Source organism: Oncorhynchus nerka, linkage group LG16, assembly GCF_034236695.1.
Source record: "Oncorhynchus nerka isolate Pitt River linkage group LG16, Oner_Uvic_2.0, whole genome shotgun sequence".
NCBI classification, from domain to species: domain Eukaryota; kingdom Metazoa; phylum Chordata; class Actinopteri; order Salmoniformes; family Salmonidae; genus Oncorhynchus; species Oncorhynchus nerka.
In genome coordinates this window covers 35,808,131-35,830,188 of record NC_088411.1, presented here as the reverse complement: position 1 = coordinate 35,830,188, position 22,058 = coordinate 35,808,131, and the positions used below count along the sequence as shown (strand labels likewise).

At 42.2% G+C, this 22,058-nt stretch overlaps 1 protein-coding gene across 1 annotated transcript in view; it reads left to right on the top strand.

Moving 5' to 3' along the window:
* LOC115144436 (dynein axonemal heavy chain 17) overlaps positions 1–22,058 on the top strand; it is an 89,178-nt gene that overhangs the window by 43,610 nt on the left and 23,510 nt on the right. Inside the window, exons 53-66 of the mRNA XM_065002321.1 lie at positions 976–1,137; positions 1,274–1,507; positions 3,948–4,208; positions 4,635–4,852; positions 5,009–5,216; positions 8,697–8,812; positions 9,069–9,261; positions 10,329–10,564; positions 10,754–10,876; positions 11,242–11,446; positions 17,160–17,324; positions 17,413–17,553; positions 17,666–17,836; positions 18,070–18,192. Coding sequence (XP_064858393.1) covers positions 976–1,137; positions 1,274–1,507; positions 3,948–4,208; positions 4,635–4,852; positions 5,009–5,216; positions 8,697–8,812; positions 9,069–9,261; positions 10,329–10,564; positions 10,754–10,876; positions 11,242–11,446; positions 17,160–17,324; positions 17,413–17,553; positions 17,666–17,836; positions 18,070–18,192 — 2,556 coding nt within the window. The remainder of the gene's footprint in view (positions 1–975; positions 1,138–1,273; positions 1,508–3,947; positions 4,209–4,634; positions 4,853–5,008; positions 5,217–8,696; positions 8,813–9,068; positions 9,262–10,328; positions 10,565–10,753; positions 10,877–11,241; positions 11,447–17,159; positions 17,325–17,412; positions 17,554–17,665; positions 17,837–18,069; positions 18,193–22,058) is intronic.

Genomic DNA, 22,058 nt, shown 5'->3' with positions numbered 1-22,058 from the left:
ATCGACTGTGCCGCAAAAGCATGCTCGAACGGCAGAATCGATTTCCGCGCTTATAAACCCAGGGTCGTTACAATAGACATGGAATCACCGGTCACTTTAAATGGAACACTAGTTACTTTAATAATGTTTACATACTGTATTCTACTGTATTTTAGTCAATGCCACTCAGACATTGCTCATCCTATTATTTATATATTTCTTAATTCCATTATTTTACTTTTAGATTTGTGTGTATTGTTGTGAATTGTTAGATACTACTGCACTGTTGGAGCTAGAAGCACAAGTATTTAGCTACACTCACAATAACATCTGCTAAATATGTGGATGTGACTAATAAAATTAGATTTCACTAGATCCATGGATAGATAACAGAAGACCACAGGATTTTGGATTATCACTGATGCCGTGTCACAATAAATTAAATGCATGATTAATGCATGAGAAAATACATTTCCATGTGTCCTATCTGTGTTTGGAGTTCAAAAAAGTTTCCCCAAAATAGTTAGGGGTAGTGATGAGGTATTAAAAGTATTATTGAAACGTTAAGTGAAAGGTTTAAGGAAGTTAGTTAAAAACCTCCAAATAACCTTTAGATTCCATTCTTAGAGTGTTAAAAAAAACGTTCAATAATAACCATAATACATTTTGAGAATGTTCGCATAATGTTATTTAATTACCTTCAAATAATTTCCGTTCTCAGAGCGTTAATAAAACCTCCCAGGCAAACTTTCAGGGAACCAGAGTAAAACATTCTCAGAACCTCCCTGCAACCTAAAAATTAACATTCCCAGATCAGGCTACATTTTCACTTCTGTTTTCAGAGCATATAAAAGCGTTTAGTTTTACCGGTCAGGAAACGTATGGCTTCGTTGCCACAACCAATGTGAAACCAAAAACATACATTCCCACAACTTCCAAGGAACCAAATATGCTAGGTGGGTAAAAGTGTGTGTGCGCTTGTGTGTTGTCCTGTAGGTGATCCTGTGTTTCTCTCCGGTGGGATCCACTCTGAGGGTGCGAGCCAGGAAGTTCCCTGCGGTGGTCAACTGCACCTCCATTGACTGGTTCCACGAGTGGCCAGAGGAGGCGCTGGTGTCTGTCAGTGCTCGCTTCCTCTCCGAGACAGAGGGCATCATGGTGAGGAAGACACGTTATACACCCCTCAACCCCCTTCCAAAACAATCCCTAGCCCATTCCCTGAGTTGCCTCATGTAGACCCCTCATCTAGCTTTTACTGTATTCCTGTGTGTACGATTTTCTCTCTCCCCCCCAGCCCGAGGTGAAGGACTCTCTGAGCCAGTTCATGGCCTTTGTCCATAAGACAGTGAATGAGATGTCCAAGAACTACCTGCTGTCAGACCGTCGCTACAACTACACTACGCCGAAGACCTTCCTGGAGCAGATCAAACTCTACCAGAACCTCCTGGCCGTCAAGAGGAGCGAGCTGCTGTCCAAGATGGAGCGCCTGGAGAACGGATTAACCAAACTGGAGAACACCTCCGCTCAGGTCAGATATACAGTATACCACCACACACACGGTCTGGGAGTTAGTTATCCACCTGCACTAAATGTAACACAAACAGGCTATTACATTTTATACTGTATCAATATCATATCTTCATTTTAAGATTTCTATATAATTTGTGCCCTTTCAAATAATTTGTGCTACTCATTCAAATGAGTGGATTCAGCTATTTCAGCTACACTCGTTGCTGACAGGTGTACTGTATAAAATTGAGCACATGGCCATGCAATCTCCATAGACAAACATTGGCAGTAGAATGGCCTTAATGAAGTGCTCAGTGACTTTCAACGTGGCACCGTCATCGGATGCCACCTTTCCAACAAGTCAGTTCGTCAAATTTGTGTCCTGCTAGAGCTGCCCCTGTCAACTGTAAGTGCTGTTATTGACCAGTTTCCCAGCCCCTGCCGATGAAAATCATCCCCACAGCACAATGCTGCTACCAACATGCTTCACTGTGAGGATGGTGTTCTCGGGGTGATGAGAAGTGTTGAGTTTCCGCCACACATAGCGTTATCCTTGATGGCCAAAAAGCTCAATTTTAGTCTCATCTGACCAGAGTACCTTCTTCCATATGTTTGGGGAGTCTCCCACATGCCTTTTGATGAACACCAAACATGTTTGCTTATTTATTTCTGGACACTCTTCTGTAAAGCCCAGCTCTGTGGAGTGTACGGCTTAAAGTGGTCCTATGGATAGATACTCCAATTTCCACTGTGGAGCTTTGCAGCTCCTTCGGGGTTATCTTTTGTCTTTTTGTTGCCTCTCTGATTAATTCCATTGAATAATGAATTTAATGGTGCTCCGTGGGATGTTCAAAGTTTCGGATATTTTTTATAACCCAACCCTGATCTGTACTTCTGATCTGTACTTCTCCACAACCGTTTGGAGAGCTCCTTGGTCTTCATAGTGCCGCTTGCGTGGTAGTGCCCCTTGCTTAGTGGTGTTGCAGACTCTGGGGCCTTTCAGAACAGGTGTATATATACTGAGATCAGGTGACAGATCATGTGACACTTAGATTGCACACAGGTGGATTTTATTTAACTAATTATGTGACTTCTGAAGGTAATTGGTTGCACCAGATCTTATTTAGGGGCTTCATAGCAAAGGGGGTGAATACATATGCACGCACAACTTTTCCGTTTTTTTTTATACTTTTTTGAAACAAGTTCTTTTTTTCATTTCACTTCACCAATTTGGACTATTTTGTGTATGTCCATTACATGAAATCCAAATAAAAATCAATTTAAAATATAGGTTATACTGCAACAAAATAGGAAAAATGCCAAGGGGGTGAATATTTTTGCAAGGCACTGTACTTGGCTTGCTGACTAGCTGGGGTTAGGCAACATTAACTAAAGCAAAAATAGCCAGTTGCCTAACTGCAAACATGTTTGTTAAAACCAGATGAAGCGTGCACAAGTATTAACTAAATAATGTAAAGAACACACGTATGGCACAACAACTATTAGCTTTCTTACAATGTGAGAAAGTTTTCCACCAGCAGTTGTCTGTTGCCTTCTACTTTGTTCCATCACCATTGTTTGCTATAAGGTGAGGGTGGTTGACTCGTGAAGAAACAAATAAATGTATGAATGAAACATGAAATACATTGTGGCCATAAGGATTATCTTGCAAGTTTTGACAACATTTTTGTTTGATTAGAGTTAGCAAGCTAGTCCCATGTGTAACGATTGTCTTCCTCTTCTGATGAGGAATAAGAAGGATCGGACCAATACGCAGCGTGGTAAGTGTCCATGTTAAATGTATTCAATAACTGAACACTGAAACACAACCGAAACAGTCCTGTCTGGTAGAGAGACAGAAAACAACTACCCACAAACACAGGTGGGAACAGGCTACCTAAGTATGGTTCTCAATCAGAGACAACGATTGCCAGCTGCTTCTGATTGGGAACCATACCAGGCGAAACACATAGAAATACAAAACATAGAATACAAAACATAGAATGCCCACCCCAACTCACGCCCTGACCAAACTAAAACAGAGACATAAAAAAGGAACTAAGGTCAGGACGTGACACCATGGGTGAACCCATGCTATGTCTTTGCTCTGCTAGCCATACGCCGAGTGCGGCAGGAAATGCTGGTGCGTTTATTTATTTTTACAAAAGAGTGTAGAAAGCGGGTAAAATAAGTTTTAAACGATATCATGCCTACGTCATATCGATATCAAACGAAATCGATATTATCGATATTAGTGCCCACCACTAGTCATTACTGTATTAGGCATTGATACATTTATAACCCACCAAACTTGAATTTACCAATGAAGTTGACTAAGAACATATTCTCCTTTTACACCAATGATGAACAACCTGCAGAAGTGTTGCACAGCGTTGTCTTCTGTCTCTGATGTGTGTGTAGTTGTGTTCTGTTTCTGATGTGTGTGTTCCCTCCACCAGGTGGATGATCTGAAGGCCAAGCTGGCCGTGCAGGAGGTGGAGCTCAAGCAGAAGAATGAGGATGCTGACAAGCTCATCGAGGTGGTCGGTGTAGAAACAGAGAAAGTGTCCAAGGAGAAGGTCATAGCCAACGATGAGGAGCTCAAAGTGCAAGTAATCGCCAAGAATGTGGGAGAGAAACAGAGGTCTTGTGAAGAGGACTTGGCCAAAGCAGAACCTGCACTGTTGGCTGCCCAGGAGGCTCTCAACACTCTCAACAAGGTCTGGATGTGTGTGTGTGTGTGGGGGTTGGTTTCTAAAATCCCCAAATGTCCCCACAAGGATAAAACAAGGAACATTCTCCCGGAGGGGCCATTTCCCAAGTCCCCATGAGGACAAAGGCTATTTTAAGTTTAGGGGTTTGGGTTAGAATTAGAGTTGGGGTAAAGAGTTAGTGGTTATAGTTAAGTTTAGGGAATTTCAATGGAAATTAATTTTAGGGCCCCACGGTGATAGAACATAACGTGTGTGTGTGTGTAAGTATGTATAGAGCTTTCAACACATTCTAGGATAGTTAACAAGATTAGTAGGAATCGAGCATTGAAACTACTGCAGTGAGCCGAAAATGCTGAAGAGTATGTATGTGTTGTTCAGTGAGTTAAGTGACTCTGTGTGTCGTATAACCTCTCTGTTCCCCCTGTACTGCAGAACAACCTGACAGAGTTGAAGTCGTTTGGCTCACCTCCGGAGGCGGTGGTGAACGTGATGGGTGCTGTGATGATCCTGATGGCCCCCGGAGGGAAGGTGCCTAAAGACAAGAGCTGGAAGGCTGCCAAGAACGTCATGGCTAAGGTGGACGCCTTCCTGGACGCCCTGATCAACTACAACAAGGAGAACATCCCTGACACCTGCATTAAGGCCTTCCAGTGAGAAACACAAACCTAGCTGACATTCAAACACTTTAGCTGATTCATCAGGAAATCCTTATTTCTCTGAAGATTTGAGTCCCTTTTCCCCTTATTTTCTTTTATATCTTGTTGATGATAGATTTTGTGTGTATCTTCTTTTTATTCCCTGTGCAGACCGTTTAAGAATGACCCCACATTCGAGCCAGAATACATCCGCTCTAAGTCACTTGCTGCTGCAGGTCTGTGTTCGTGGTGCATCAACATTGTGATGTTCTACGAGGTGTACTGTGATGTGGAGCCCAAACGCCAGACTCTGGCCCAGGCCAATGCTGAGCTAGCCGCTGCCTTGGACAAACTCTCCATCATCAAGACCAAGATCAATGTGAGAGAATACAATAGAATTGTTACAAAACTGATTAACTAGCCTTCTAATATAGTTGCACTCGCTAAATCTAGGGGTCTTAGGCCTAGTTAACTGGTCTGTAACCTGATTTAAGATGTGCATCTACAGTGAGCTTCAAAAGTATTGGGACAGTGACATTTTTTGGGGGACCTTTTACTCCAGCACTTTGGATTTGAAATGATACAATGACTAAAAGGTTAGAGTGCAGACTGTCAGTTTTAATTTGAGGGTATTTTCATCGATATCAGGTGAACTTTTTAGAAATTACAGCACTTTTTGGACATAATCTCCCCATTTTAGGGGACCACAAGTATTTGGCGAATTCACTTATATATGACCGATCGGCTCGATTTGAAATGGTGTTTTTTACATTGGATAAAAGGAGAGACTCAGAGCTAGGAAATGGTATATCATACACTACAGTTGAGGAACAATGGGAAAGTAATTCTGCTTTGAAAGGTGATAAACGTGTAACCTCACTTTTGAAAAAATGGCCCTATCTATGTTTTGGTACCTACTGAAGAGCTCTTCTTTGTCTACACCCATTCAGCATCGTTCACACCCTCTTAAAAGCTTTAGCCCCACCCTTCTCTTTAAGGATTCACATGTGAGGCTATGATTTCAAGACTAAAGGCTGGCTTATACTATGGGTTTGTTCGTAAATTTAATCTGGAGTGCTAGAGTGTGCTCTGGGTATTCGTAAATTCAGAGCGTTTCGTCTCTTGGAGCGTTCAGAGCGCACACTGGAAGCTCTGGCCGAAAAGTAGGGTTGGTTCTGACCCAACAACAGCAGTCAAGCACCCAAGCTAACTGGCTAACGTTGGCTAGCCTGCTAGCTACTTCCAGACAGAAATGAGAGAACAGCTCACTGACCATTTTACTCTCCCTAGACTTGGTTAGGCTGTTTTTATGTCATCCAGAGCGTTGGGGAATGTATCTGTGCTGCTGGCAACAATTTAATTATGCTTTTTTTGCCAATGTTTACAGACAGCCATATTTAACGTTCGTAAATTCGTCAGTTATTCTGCACACTCAGATGAGAGTGCTCTGAAATCGGAGTAGATAGCCAGAGCGAATTTACCAGCTACGGCTATCAACTGTTTTCGCAGTGACATAAACATTCTAGTGAAATAGTTACTTGCATAGTGGAGTCTTTTGTTTAGACATGTAGCTAGCTAGCTAAACAATTAACCATAATCCCAACTCATAACATTACTACCCTGCATGTATCTGCAGGTAGCTAACCAACCAGGTTCAATGTTAGCTAGCTAACATTAGGCTATAACTAGCAATGCAAATGGCTCTGAGATACAAATAATATTACTACACAGATCATACACGTAACGTTAGCTAGCTAGCCAGCCAGCTAACGTTAGCTAGCTAGCTAACAGTACACTTTAACTTGAAATGAAAACGACTTTCTGACAAAATTCGAAAAGCGTAATATCTGAAAATGTAGCTTGCTAGACTCTCTTACCCGTATACATGGATGGATGCTTCTCCCTCTCTTTGTCACGGTTGCCTTTAGTTGGAAGATGTAATCCGGAGATGTAATCCAAGCAGACCACCATAGTCCCTGTGCCCAAGAACACCACGGTAACCTGCCTAAATGTTTACCGACCCGTAGCACTCACGTCTGTAGTCATGAAGTGCTTTTAAAGGCTGGTCATGGCTCACATCAACACTATAATCCCAGGAACGCTAGACCCACTTCAATTTGCATACTGCCCCAACAGATCCACAGATGACGTAATCTCTATTGCACTCCACACTGCCCTTTCCCATCTGGACAAAAGGAACACCTACGTGAGAATGCTATTCATTGACTGCAGCTCAGCGTTCAACACCATAGTGCCCTCAAAGCTCATCACTAAGCTAAGGACCCTGGGACTAAACACCTCCCTCTGCAACTGGATCCTGGACTTCCTGACGGGCCGCCCCCAGGTGGTAAGGGTCGGTAACAACACATCTGCCACACTGATCCTCAACATAGGGGCCCCTCAGGGGTCAGTCCCCTCCTGTACTCCCTGTTCACCCATGACTGCATGGCCAAGCACGACTCCAACACCATCATTAAGTTTGCCGACGACACAACAGATGTAGGCCTGATCACCAACAACAGTGAGACAGCTTATAGGGAGGCGGTCAGAGACCTGACAGTGTGGTGCCAAGATAACAACCTCTCCCTCAACGTGATCAAGACAAAGGAGATGATCGTGGACTACAGGAAAAGTAAGGGCCAAGCACGGCCCCATTCTCATCAACAGGGCTGTAGTGGAGCAGGTTGAGAGGTTCCTTGGTGTACAAATCACAGCCTGGTATGGCAACTGCTCAGCCTCGACAGCAAGGCACTACAGATGGTACTGCATACGGCACAGTACATCACCGGGGCCAAGCTTCCTGCCAGCCAGGACCTCTATACCAGGCGGTGTCAGAGGAAGGCCCTAAAAATTGCCAAAGACTCCAGCCACCCTAGTCATAGACTGTTCTCTCTGCTACCGCATGGCAAGCGGTACCGGAGCGCCAAGTCTAGGTTTAAAAGGCAGCTTAATAGCTTCTATTCCCAAGCCATAAGACTCCTGAACAGCTAACTAAATGGCTACCCCCCCATACTACCTCGACTAACCTGTGCCCCTGCACATTGACTCTTTCCCGGTACCCCCTGTATATAGCCTCATTACTGTTATTTTATTGTTGTTCTTTAATTATTTGTTATTTAATTTTTTTTTATTTGTTTACTTCAGTTTATTAAATACTTTCTTAAAACTTATTTGTTCTTAACTGCATTGTTGGTTAAGGGCTTGTAAGTAATAATTTCACTGTAAGGTCTTCACCTGTTGTATTCGGCACATGTGACAAATACAATTGTATTTTATTCAATTTTTGCTCAATGTGAGTTGAATTTGAAATCCTGCAACACAAATAGCTGAGTTGATCCCACAATAGAGTTTAGTTTGCTGAGACCCGCAACGTAAAAATATTTATTATAGTTCATCCAACTTCGGTTCTCTTGGCGTAATGGCTAAGGTATTGGGTTGACCGTTGCTGGACCAGGTCGGGGCTACCCATCGAATTCGCTACATTGGTCCATGGAGCTTAAATAATTTAGCTAATGATATCCTTGCATTGTTAAATTGAGAGGACTAGAAATCAAAAGTTGAGTCAACTTTAAAAAATCAAGGCAACCAGCTGCAATACGGTTTCTAGTTTACTCAACTTTGACAAATGTGTTGAGACAACTCAGGAATGTATGTTAGCAGAACTTTTCTTATTAAGTTGAGTGAACTAGAAATAATATTGTAGCTGGTTTCCTTCATTTGACTCAAGTTGACATAAACTTACAGTGTAGAATAGAATAATTCCATTGTGAAACAGAAATGTGCCTTGTTGCTGTCTTTCTATTCTCACCCTCCCGGTCTTATTATCCATGAAAGAGGGATGTTGTTGTCTTGTATTTAGCAACTGAATGCTAACCTGGCCAAACTGACATCGGAGTTTGAGAAGGCCACATCGGACAAGCTGAGGTGTCAACAGGAAGCAGACGCCACCAATCAGACCATCTCCCTGGCCAACAGGTGACGTGCAGCTACAGTACAGTACAGCACTGCACCACAAAACACAACCACAGACATGGGATGACACTCACTGCCTGTGCCTTCCTGGTTTAAATTCAAACTGTGTCTTTGAACATTTGATTCAGTATAAGTATAGAGATATTTGAATATTTTTAGAATTTGAAATTATATCTTTGATTTAATAAGATTTAGTCTACCATCTTTGATAACTGTCATATTGACACGTGGTGTGACTGTGTCTCTCTCTCTCTGGCAGGCTGGTGGGAGGTCTGGCCTCAGAGAAGGTGCGTTGGTCAGAGTCGGTGGCCCAGTTTAAGATCCAGGAGAAGACTCTGAGTGGTGACGTCATGCTCATCTCTGCCTTCGTCTCCTACGTGGGCTACTTCACCAAGAAGTACCGCATTGAACTCATGGACAAGTACTGGCTGCCCTACCTCAAAGAGCTCAAGGTATACCACACACTCCTAACACTACCTCAAAGAGCTCAAGGTACACCACACACTCCTAACACTACCTCAAAGAGCTCAAGGTACACCACACACTCCTAACACTACCTCAAAGAGCTCAAGGTACACCACACACTCCTAACACTACCTCAAAGAGCTCAAGGTACACCACACACTCCTAACACTACCTCAGAGAGCTCAAAGTACACCACACACTCCTAACACTACCTCATAGAGCTCAAGGTACACCACACACTCCTAACACTACCTCAAAGAGCTCAAGGTACACCACACACTCCTGACATTACCTCAGAGAGTTCAAGGTACACCACACACTGCTAACACTACCTCAAAGAGCTCAAGGTACACCACACACTCCTAACACTACCTCAAAGAGTTCAAGGTATACCACACACTCCTAACACTACCTCAAAGAGCTCAAGGTACACCACACACTCCTAACACTACCTCAAAGAGCTCAAGGTACACCACACACTCCTAACACTACCTCAAAGAGTTCAAGGTATACCACACACTCCTAACACTACCTCAAAGAGTTCAAGGTACACCACACACTCCTAACACTACCTCAAAGAGCTCAAGGTACACCACACACTCCTAACACTACCTCAAAGAGCTCAAGGTACACCACACACTCCTGACATTACCTCAGAGAGTTCAAGGTACACCACACACTGCTAACACTACCTCAAAGAGCTCAAGGTACACCACACACTCCTGCCATTACCTCAGAGAGTTCAAGGTACACCACACACTCCTAACACTACCTCAGAGAGTTCAAGGTACACCACACACTCCTAACACTACCTCAGAGAGTTCAAGGTACACCACACACTCCTGGCTCAGCACACAAACCATACGTCAGTAACGGAAACATCACAGTCAGACCCGGGTCACTGAATGAATAGAATGATAAATTAGTTCAACATGACTTAATCACCTGAAAGGAGATTGACTTGCATGAATGAGTGTGTTATCAATTAAACATTTGCTAACCAGCAAAGTGATGCAGATGTAGTAATCTCCTGTTTCATCCCTCCCTCTCCCAGGTCCCCATCCCGATCACAGAGGGGCTGGACCCGCTGATGTTGCTGACAGATGACGCAGACATCGCTGCCTGGAGCAACCAGGGCTTGCCTAGTGACCGCATGTCCATTGAGAACGCCACCATCCTGTGCAACACGGAACGCTGGCCGCTCATCGTGGATGCCCAGCTCCAGGGAATCAAGTGGATCAAAAGGAAATACGGAGACAACCTTAAAGTCATCCGGCTGGGACAGAAAGGGTCAGTCCTTCTCACACACTGTCTTGATAGAGTAGCCAGTGTGTGGTCTTGTTGACCAGGCATTGATATACTACCTATCCTGTGTGTGTGTGTGTGTGTGTGTGTGTGTGTGTGTGTGTGTGTGTGTGTGTGTGTGCGTGTGTGTGCGTGTGTGTGTGTGTGTGTGTGTATGTGTGTGTGTGTGTGTAGGTACCTGGACAGCATCGAGAGCGCTGTGTCTAACGGAGACACTCTGCTGTTAGAGAACATCAGTGAGAATGTAGAACCCGTCCTGGACCCTTTACTGGGCAGGAACACCATCAAGAAGGGCAAGTAAGTCATCATCACCTCTATATACCACTTACAGCCCTCTGACACCCCTCCCTGGGCCACTATGACTCCTTACAATGTCTGCATCCCATATTCCCTATTTAGTGCACTACTTTTGACCTGGTACTAATGCGATATATATTATTTTGACCAGTCAAAAGTATTCCACTGCTTAGGGAATACAGTGCCATTTCAGACACACACAATGACTCCACATAGGGCAGGGATGTCAAACTAATTTTCCTTGAGGACCACATTCGGTCTTCACTGAGGTCCTGGAGGGCCACACCTAAAATGTATTATATTTCTTTGCCATCCAATAAAAACAAAATTGTCCTTCAGTCTCTCTCAAGCATTCTGTCTGGCAGGTACATCCGGATAGGAGACAAGGAGGTAGAGTACAGCCCTAGCTTCCGTCTCATCCTGCACACTAAGTACTTCAACCCTCACTACAAGCCTGAGATGCAGGCTCAGTGTACGCTCATCAATTTCCTGGTTACCAGAGACGGGCTGGAGGACCAGCTGCTAGCCGCCGTGGTCGCTAAGGAACGGCCAGACCTGGAAGAGCTCAAGGTGACAGAATACGTTTTTATACCTAGAGCTAGCATGCGTCCTTTGTTCTGATCTGATCTACATTCTGATTGTAGCTGTTGCATCTACACATGGTAGTAAAATGTCTCTTATCCGTCCACTGTGTCCACATTGTGACCAGATATCCTCCCTATATGCAAATTATTTGACAGGTATTCTTCTACTCTTGTAAGCTTGCGTTTATACGAGCAGCCCAATTCTGATATTTTTTTACACTAATTGGTCTTTTGACCAATCACATCAGATCTTATAACATCAGATCTTTTTCAAATCTGATTGGTCAAAAGACCAATTAGTGAAAAAAATGTCAATTTGGCTGCCTGTATAAACGCAGCCTAAGATATCTCACAATGCCTGTCTGACTACTTTTGGACGTGGTCGGGAACATCTAATCACAATGTCATTTAGTTGTCTACACCTGTAGACAGGGGTGTAGAGCGTGGGGGAGTGGCGCTCCCTTACTTTTTCCAATTTGAGAATACTTAGAGGTGGCAAAACTATTACTGGAAAAGTATTCTGATAAATTCTAAATCAAATATATTAAAAATTATAGAATGACAACCCAAATAAATATTTATAGCAGCCTAGAGTTAGGTAAATGATGGTTTTGCTCCCTGTCTTCTCTCTGGCGGTGGGGAGAAGAATGAAGAACTGTAGGCTATGGCGGAGGCCATGCTGGGTGGCGAGCTCTTTCGGTCTAACTTCGAAGCGCACTTTGAGCAGGCCAAATCCAACTTAACAAGAACAGCAACAGACAGAAAACTCTGAGGGGTTTGTTAAAATGGCTGTCCTCAAAACGGTTTGTTATGGACTTGGGCCGTCTTGTCTTAAATTCAGTTTTCAATGGTCTTAAAAAATGTGACCGGAGATGAATACAGTGTTTCCTCTATGTTGTACAGCTGCTTAATTGTTGCCACCAAGACAAAATCTGGGGGAAAAATGAACATCAAATTATAGCTTACTCCTACCGAGGCGCATTTTCAAGATGCTAAAGAGCTCCCACATGTAGCCTACAACTCTGTGTGTGCATGTGCCACTGTAAGTCTGCTGTTGCCAGATGAGAGAGCACAGAGAGTAAGGTAGGCTACTTCAAGGTCTCAGAGCGAGTGACGTCACCGATTGAAACGCTATTAGCGCGCACCCCGCTAACTAGCTAGCCATTTCACACCGTTAACACTAGGGTGGCAACACATACATTCTAAGTGATTTCAATGAGCCTTTCTCCAATCTTATTGTTTTATACTGTTCAATTAAACTTCAACCAAAACAAGTTTCAGCACTTCTGCATTTCCTGCACTCAGTTGCAGTGGTGGAAAAAGTACCCAATTGACATACTTGAGTAAAAGTAAAGATACGTTAATATAAAATTGTAAAAGTGAATGTCACCCAGTAAAATTCTACTTGAGTATAAGTCGAAAAGTATTTGATTTGAAATATACTTAAGTATCAAAAGTAAACGTAATTGATCAAATGTACTTAAGTATCAAAAGTAAAAGTATAAATAATTTCCAATTCCTTATATTAAGCAAACCAGATGGCACCATTTTCTTGTTTTTTTTTTCATTTACAGATAGCCAGGGGCACACTCCAACACTCAGACATAATTTACAAACAAAGCATTTGTGTTTAGTGAGTCCTCCAGATCAGAGGCAGTAGATGACCAGGGATATTCTCTTGACAAGTGCGTGAATTGAAACATTTTCCTGTCCTGATAAGCATTCAAAATGTAACGAGTACTTTTAGGTGTCAGGGAAAATGTATGGAGTAAAAAGTACAGTATTTTCTTTAGGAATGTAGTGAAAAAACATGTAGTCAAAAAACAAACAAAAAAAGTAGATACCAAAACAAAAAAAAACTTAAGTAAAAAAATACTTGCAAGTACTACTTAAGTAGTACTTGAATGTATTTTTACTTAAATACTTTACACCACTGCTCAATTGAGATCATTTCCACACTGCCACATAGGGCTGCACTACATGGACAAATAATCTGGTACATATTTTTAACCAAATGTTGCAATTGCGATTTGACTTGCGATTTCAAGAAAAACTGTTGGAATCATGGAAATAGAATGACTATTCTAATTCTATAGTTAGGATATAATAGTGAGCACTTTTAGTAGTGTTGTTTGAGATGACAACGAATTAAAATGCTAGGGAGGTTATTGTGACAGGGTAGGTAGGACATTTAGTGTTTCCTAGGGGACCCTATAAGCTTTGGCTACATTGCATGTTTTCTCTTAGTTACTTCATGTAGCTAACATATTCTTGCTTTGGATATTCCTCTTTGATTTAGAAGATACTGTTGCATAAACCACATGCCGATTTAGGTCTACACCATCACTAGTATTATCAGGCTGTATTAGCTAGCTATGTTTGCTCTTACTCAGTACATTTATTAGCTAGCTAGCTATTAGCATTAGCGACTAACAATTATAATCTCACAAGATTTAGGGCAACTTGCTAAGAAAAGACGAACTAGCTGTTTGCTGATGTAAGAAACACAAGCTAATAGTGTCATTGTAGAACACTAGTGGATTTATAAAAAAACAGCATTGTTATCAACATTTTTGCATGTGCTGCATTGACCATGCAAACTAAACGTGTCTCGTGGTTGAGGAACATCAAATACGCTCCTTGAGTGACAGGGGGCGTGGCTAGGTCTGTGTGGAAAGTGGCGCGAAGAGAGATGACTTTTAAAAAAAAAAAAATTATTTCACCTTTATTTAACCAGGTAGGCTAGTTGAGAACACCTTTATTTAACCAGGTAGGCTAGTTGAGAACACCTTTATTTAACCAGGTAGGCTAGTTGAGAACAAGTTCTCATTTGCAACTGCGACCTGGCCAAGATAAAGCATAGCAGTGTGAACAGACAACACAGAGTTACACATGGAGTAAACAATTAACAAGTCAATAACACAGTAGAAAAAAAATGGGCAGTCTATATACAATGTGTGCAAAAGGCATGAGGAGGTAGGCGAATAATACAATTTTGCAGATTAACACTATAAACATTGACATTACACATGGCATATCACATTTAACAACCAAATATTAAAATACCGGTATAGAAGGTAAAGTAAAAATCCAAACCGGTCCATGCATCAATACCGGTATATCATAAAATATGGTATACTGCCTACATGGTTCTCACCCCCTTCCATAGACTTATACAGTAATTATGATAACTTCTGGAGGACATTCTCCAACCTATTAGAACTTTTGCAGCATGAACTGACATATTGTCTACCCCATCAAAGGGTCAGATAATTAATCTAGTACTGAAAGCATAAACTACAGCTTCTAACATTGTGGCAACAGTTTGGGGAAGGCCCTTTCCTATTTCAGCATGACAATGCCGCTGTGCACAAAGCGAAGTCCATACAGAAATGTTTTTTCGAGATCGGTGTGGAAGAACTTGACTGGCCTGCACAGAGCCCTGACTTCAACCCCAATGAACACCTTTGTGATGAATTGGAACACTGACTGCGAGCCAGGCCTAATCGCCTAACATCATTGCACAACCTCACTAAAGCTCTTGTAGCTGAATGGAATCAAGTCCCTCGCAGCAATGTTCCAACATCTAGTGAAAAGTCTTCACAGAAGGGTGGAGGCTGTTATAGCAGCAAAGGGAGGACCAACTCCATAAAACCCATGATTTTGGAATGATATGTTCAATGAGCACGTGTCCATGTACTTTTGGTCATGTAATGTATCTGCAAATCCAATTTCGCAACAATATGATCCATAAGGAAGGCTACTACATTTTTTATTTTACTGTTTACAATTCACAAACTTGATTCCCACGATTCTATTCACCATGATTGAACCGAATCCCAACCACAACAGTGACGAAGCGAATCAATCGATTCGTCAAAAGGAATAGTTTAAAATTAATCTATGTAAAACATTTATTTGTATATTTGTTTGGTCTATTGTTAAGTGGGGCATCTGTTATACATCAAGTCAAATTTGTATGGCCTTAGCTTCTCCTTCACCCAAATCCAGATAGCAGATGTTCTGAAAGAGCTGCAAAATCTGGACACGTACAAATCAGCTGGGCTAGACAATCTGGCCCCTCTCTTTCTAAAATTATCTGCTGCCATTGTTGCGACCCCTATTACTAGCCTGTTCAACCTCTCTTTCGTATCGTCCGAGATTCCGAAAGATTGGAAAGCTGCCGCGGTCATCCCCCTCTTCAAAGAGGATGACACTCTAGACCCAAACTGTTACAGACCTATATCCATCCTGCCCTGCCTTTCCAAAGCCAAGTTAACAAACAGATCACTGACTATTTCAAATCCCACCATACCTTCTCCCCTGTGTAATCCGGTTTCAGAGCTGGTCACGGGTGCACCTCAGCCAAGCTCAAGGTACTAAACGATATCATAACCGCCATCGATAAAAGACAGTACTGTGCAGCCGTCTTCATCGACCTAGCCAAGGCTTTGACTCTGTCAATCACCGTATTCTTATCGGCAGACTCAACAGCCTTGGTTTCTCAAATGACTGCCTCGCCTAGTTCACCAACTACTTCTCAGATAGAGTTCAGTGTGTCAAATCAGATGGCCTGTTGTCCGGACCTCTGGCAGTCTCAATGGGGGTACCACAGGGTTCAATTCTCGGGGAGACTCTTTTCTCTGTTTAAATATCAATGATGTCACTCTTGCTGCGGGTGATTCCTTGATCCACCTCTACGCAGACAACATCATTCTGTATACATCTGGCCCTTCTTTGGACACTGTGTTAACAAACCTCCAAATGAGCTTCAATGCCATACAACACTCCTTCCGTGGCCTCCAACTGCTCTTAAACGCCAGTAAAACTAAATACATGCTTTTCAACCGATCGCTGCCCGCACCCGCCTGCCCAACTAGCATCACTACTCTGGACGGTTCTGACTTAGAATATGTGGACAACTACAAATACCTAGGTGTCTGGCTAGACCGTAAACTCTCCTTCCAGACTCATATTAAGCATCTCCAGTCCAAAATTAAATCTAGAATCGGCTTCCAATTTCACAACAAAGCCTCCTTTACTTACAAATAGAACTAAATGATTTTTACAATTTAATATGGCTAACCAAAATAAAAACTGTATGGTTCTTCAAAAGGTTCTTTGTAGAACCTTTGAGATCGAGAAAGGTTATTTATAGAACCATTTTCCATAAAGGTAAAGAACCCTTTGCTAGAACCTTTTTTTAATGATTCTTTGTCGTTTAGGAAAGGGTTCTTTATTGCACCATAAAGGTTTATTTTAGAACCTTATGAGCATGGTTCTTTATAGTACCTTCAAATAAGGGTTCTATATAGCACTCCAAAAGGGATCTATGGTTACAAGCCAAATAACCCTTATTTGGCACTGTAGAATTATTTTTGTGTGTGTAGAGAGGGCAAGCCAAATCAAGCAATGAAAAATGATATCCAATATAATTGATATGGTTTGTGACACAAAAAAAGTCAGTTCCCCTGTCTTCAAGTGGATTTCTTCAGGATGAGTGGTAGGTGATGTGGCTCAGGGGTGAAGTGTTGGGAACCACACAACCTGATCTACGATCAGCTTCTACATTCCCCAACCGTTTTAACCATTAGTGGGGAAAATGCAAAACTGACCCAAGATCAGCATCTAAGGGCACCTTTACTCTACTCCGGGTGCTGTGACTAACCTGTCCCCGTTGCTCTGCGATGTGTATATAGGCTGAGCTGACCAAGCAGCAAAACAACTTTAAGATTGTGCTGAAGCAGCTGGAGGACTCTCTGTTGGCTCGCCTCTCGGCTGCCTCCGGAAACTTTTTGGGAGACACCGCCCTCGTAGAGAACCTGGAAATCACCAAGGCAACCGCCACTGAGATCGAGGAGAAGGTACACACACACACAAACACACTTTCTCTAATGATGGTCTATTATGGTGTGAAGGTGAGTGGAGAATGTTTGGGTTTGTGGCCTTCAGGTGCGCGAAGCGAAGATAACAGAGGTTAAGATCAACGAGGCCAGAGAGAACTACAGACCTGCATCAATACGAGCTGCCCTGCTCTACTTTATCCTCAACGACCTGAACAAAATCAACCCCATCTACCAGTTCTCCCTCAAGGTAACACTCCACAGGACTTTAGAATCACACTCTCAATACTTTATTATCAACCTCAGAACTAATATTTGATGAAAACTTGGTTGTGTGTGTGTGTGTCTGTCTGTGTGTGTAGGCTTTCAGTGTTGTGTTTGAGGTGGCCATCATGCTTACAGAGCCGGCGGACGAGGTGAAACACAGAGTGAACAACCTGATAGATCAGATCACCTACTCTGTGTTCATGTACACCAACCGCAGCCTGTTTGAGAGGGACAAGCTTACCTTCATCGCTCAGGTCGCATTCCAGGTCAGAAAACACACCAGACAGACTAGTGAATAGGGTGCCCTATGAGCCCTGCTCAAAAGTAGAGCACTAAATAGGGAATAGGGTACCGTTTGGGATGCAGAGAGAATTACTTTTGACAAAATAGGAACTTACAGAATCAAAGTGACATTTGGTGACACACATAGGCCCATATACTTATGTAAAACATTTCTGCTTGGTGGATGAGAATACTATTTATTTGTGTGTGTGAGTAGATCTTGCTGATGAAGAAGGAGATCAACCCTACTGAGCTGGACTTCCTCCTGAGGTTCCCGTACAAAGCTGGCCTGGGCTCTCCGGTTGACTTCCTGGCCAACCAGGGCTGGGGTGGCATCAAGGTGGGCACAGCCCAAACACACTCTACACTCTCAGAAGAAAGAGTACGGTTAGAGTACAGTATTGTAAACAGGGGAACAAAAATATCAACATTTGCATAATGTCCTTTCAGAGGTACACATATAATCTCACATGGTACTGTGCTGTACCTTTTAGGGTACATGTGCTGATAATCTATTATAATAGTGCATCATTTTTGTACCCAATATTTTGAATATAAAGGTACAGTCATCACACACACTCAAAAGCCTCACCCATTATTATAATATTTCCCAGCATGCTCTATTGCAAGTACATTTTTTAGAATTGTTTGTTTCAATGTGTTTTTGCATGCACATTGATTGATCTTACGCTACACAAAGATAAATGAGAAAAGAGAAGGAACCCGCACACTGCTCTTGATAGTATCACTGCTCTTTAATAAGCTTTACGTAACAGCCTCAAAAGCCCTGACGAAGGCCGTGAGGCCGATACATAAAGCTTCTTAAAGAGCAGTGATACAACCAAGGGCAGTGTGCGGGTTCCTGCTTTTTTCTCCTCTTATTCAACTGTTACCATGCACCTGCAAAAAGATAGCTCAGACATGCGAGTGCCTTTTGATTTTTTTGTTTGTTGACAAAGACAAATAACATATATTTTTCTAAACTAATCCAAGCTGTTAGAAGTTGGACTTATTGCCAGAGGTGGGACCAAGTCACTATTATTTGAGTCACAAGTAAGTCTCAAGTCGGGTCCAAGGTAGAACGGGTTAAGACTCGAGTCAAAGTCATGCATTCTAAGAGCAAGTCGAGTCACAAGTTTTCAAGTCGCAAGTCAAGTAAAAAAAAATATATATATACAGTTGAAGTCGGATGTTTACATACACATAGGTTGGAGTCATTAAAACTCGTTTTTCAACAACTCCACAAATTACTTGTTAACAAACTAGAGTTTTGGCAAGTCGGTTAGGACATCTACTTTGTGCATGACATAAGTAATTTTTCCCACAATTGTTTACAGATGGATTATTTAACTTATGATTCACTGTGTCACAATTCCAGTGAGTCAGAAGTTTATAGACACTAAGTTGACTGTCCCTTTAAACAGCTTGGAAAATTCCAGAAAATTATGTCATGGCTTTAGAATCTTCTGATAGACTAATTGACATAATTTGACACCATGGGACCACGCAGCCGTCATACCGCTCAGGAAGGAGACGCATTCTGTCTCCTGGAGATGAACGTACTTTGGTGCGAAAAGTGCAAATCAATCCCAGAACAACAGCAAAGGACCTTGTGAAGATGCTGGTGGAAACAGGTACAAAAGTATATATATCCACAGTAAAATGAGTCCTATATTGACATAACCTGAAAGGCCTTTCAGCAAGGAAGAAGCCAATGCTCCAAAACCGGCATAAAAAAAACAGACTACGGTTTGCAACTTCACATGGGGACAAAGATCATACTTTTTGGAGAAATGTCCTCTGGTCTGATGAAACAAAAATAGAACGGTTTGGCCATAATGACCATCGTTATGTTTGGAGGAAAAAGGGGGAGCATGGGGGTGGCAGCATCATGTTGTGGGAGTGCTTTGCTGCAGGAGAGACTGGTGGTCTTCACAAAATAGATGGCATCATGAGGAAAGGAAGATTATGTGGATATATTGAAGCAACATCTTAAGACATCAGTCAGGAAGTTAAAGCTTGGTCGCAAATGGGTCTTCCAAATGGACAATGACCCCAAGCATACTTCCAAAGTTGTGGCAAAATGGCTTAAAGACAACAAAGTCAAGGTGTTGAGGTGGCCATCACAAAGCCCTGACCTCAATCCTATAGAAAATTTGTGGGCAGAACTGAAAAAGCATGTGCGAGCAAGGAGGCCTCCAAACCTGACTCAGTTACACCAGCTCTGTCAGGAGGGATGGGCCAAAATTCCCCCAACTTATTGTGGGAAGCTTGTGGAAGGCTACCCGAAACGTTTGACCCAAGTTAAACCATGTTAAAGGCAATGTTACCAAATACTAATTGAGTGTATGTAAACTTCTGACCCACTGGGAATGTGATTAAATGTCAGGAATTGTGTAAAACTGAGTTTAAATGTATTTGGCTAAGGTGTATGTAAACTTCCGACTTCAACTGTATACATGCAACGACTTGTTCAACTACAAATCATTGTCTATCGAGGCTACCGGACAGCCCTTTACATTATTTTGTCTACAACATATTTTTATTAGCAGCCTATGTAATTGTAAAATATAGACCTTATAGCAGCAGAAGGCAAGGCAGGTTGACGAGCTCAGAGTGTACATTTACAGGTCTTGGTGATCCAATGGTGAAAGCGCCATATTATACAAAATATACACAGGCAATAGCCTCTGTGTCAGGCTTAACCTGCCCTATCTGAGAAACCAAATAGAATGTCTAACAGGAGCTCAAACAGGTAGGCCTACATAATAAGTACTTGGCGCCCAGGACCATACAATTACCCAATTGGCAATTATAACCAATAAAATGGTACTACAACGTTAAAGGAAATGTCCACATCCATTGCGACATTGGTCTTAATTAGACGTAATGATTATTAATGATATACCAACACCATGCGTGGAACAATCATTTTATCTTATTCAATGTTCCAACTCCAAAGCGTGGAACGCAGGCCACGTCGCCTATTTCTATGCGCACTAAGGCGCAACAAAAATGACAGACATTGGACAGACACACGCAACTCTGACATAACCCGGGGAAACATGAACAAATTAAACTATATATTGAATTAAATAAACATAACTTCTACCTCATGAGTCTTGCGAATGTTCATGTGCACAATAAACATCACACCCACTCAGAGCAGGGTAAGAAATGGTTGGCTATAAAATGAAAATGTATCGTAGGCCTATCAAACATGAAACAGAAATGTCTAGGTGTTGCAATATACAGTAAGGCAATGGAATGAAGAAACGCTAGCAATTATTGTAGTATTAGATGAAATATAGATTTACCACATAGGGCCTATTGTTGATAAAAGGATATTAGAAGGGTGAGCCGGTTAAGGATCGATTCAGACCAGGTGTTAAAATTGTACGACAAGCGACAGTTTATTTCAGAGTGAGAATATCTGGCACACGTAAATACGGCTCTTCCGTTAGTTCGTGTTGGAACAGCAGGCAGAGAGCGAGTAAACAGTCAGCACAGCCCTTATATACGTCACAGAAAGTAGGTTGACTCTAGGAAGATCGGATCTCCTGATTGGTTCAGCTGGTTGTAGTCTGTAAGTCTTCCGCCATTGGCTCAGTTGTCTGTCCGTCATCGTAGAATCTTCTTCGGGCACACAGTGTTCGTTTAAAAGGGAGATTATGTGTGTAATGTGGGAGCTATCCTGTAGGGGACCCCACAGGCTTTACTGTGAAAATACGTTGCTATGTGTTGTCTCAGTTATAACAATGCAATAGCCACGTATTTAGCAGTAGATTGGTCTCCTGCATAATAGCAATTCTTTACAAAACCCTCTCTTCACGTCTCACCAGAGACGTGACACAACCTAACTAGGTCCAGACACAAAGAGTAACTTCTCCCAAAAGGACTATGAAATAAGGCACGGTATTAAACAGAAATAGATATTTATGTATTACCATCATGTTCTCCATTCAATCCCACTATGTACTAAGTTGGCTACCAGCCACCTAGGAACTTACAACCCTCATTTAACAGAGCGGAGAACAGCTCAAAATAAAAGTAAAAATTATTGTCCACATTAGCCAACTTTTTCCAGCAGGAAAAAGTTGTGATACCCTCTCTTCACATCTCCTAAGAGATGTGATATAGTCCAGATACATTACTCCAAGCAAAAACGAAGACATAATCCAAAAAGGAAAAATATCCTAAACTAGG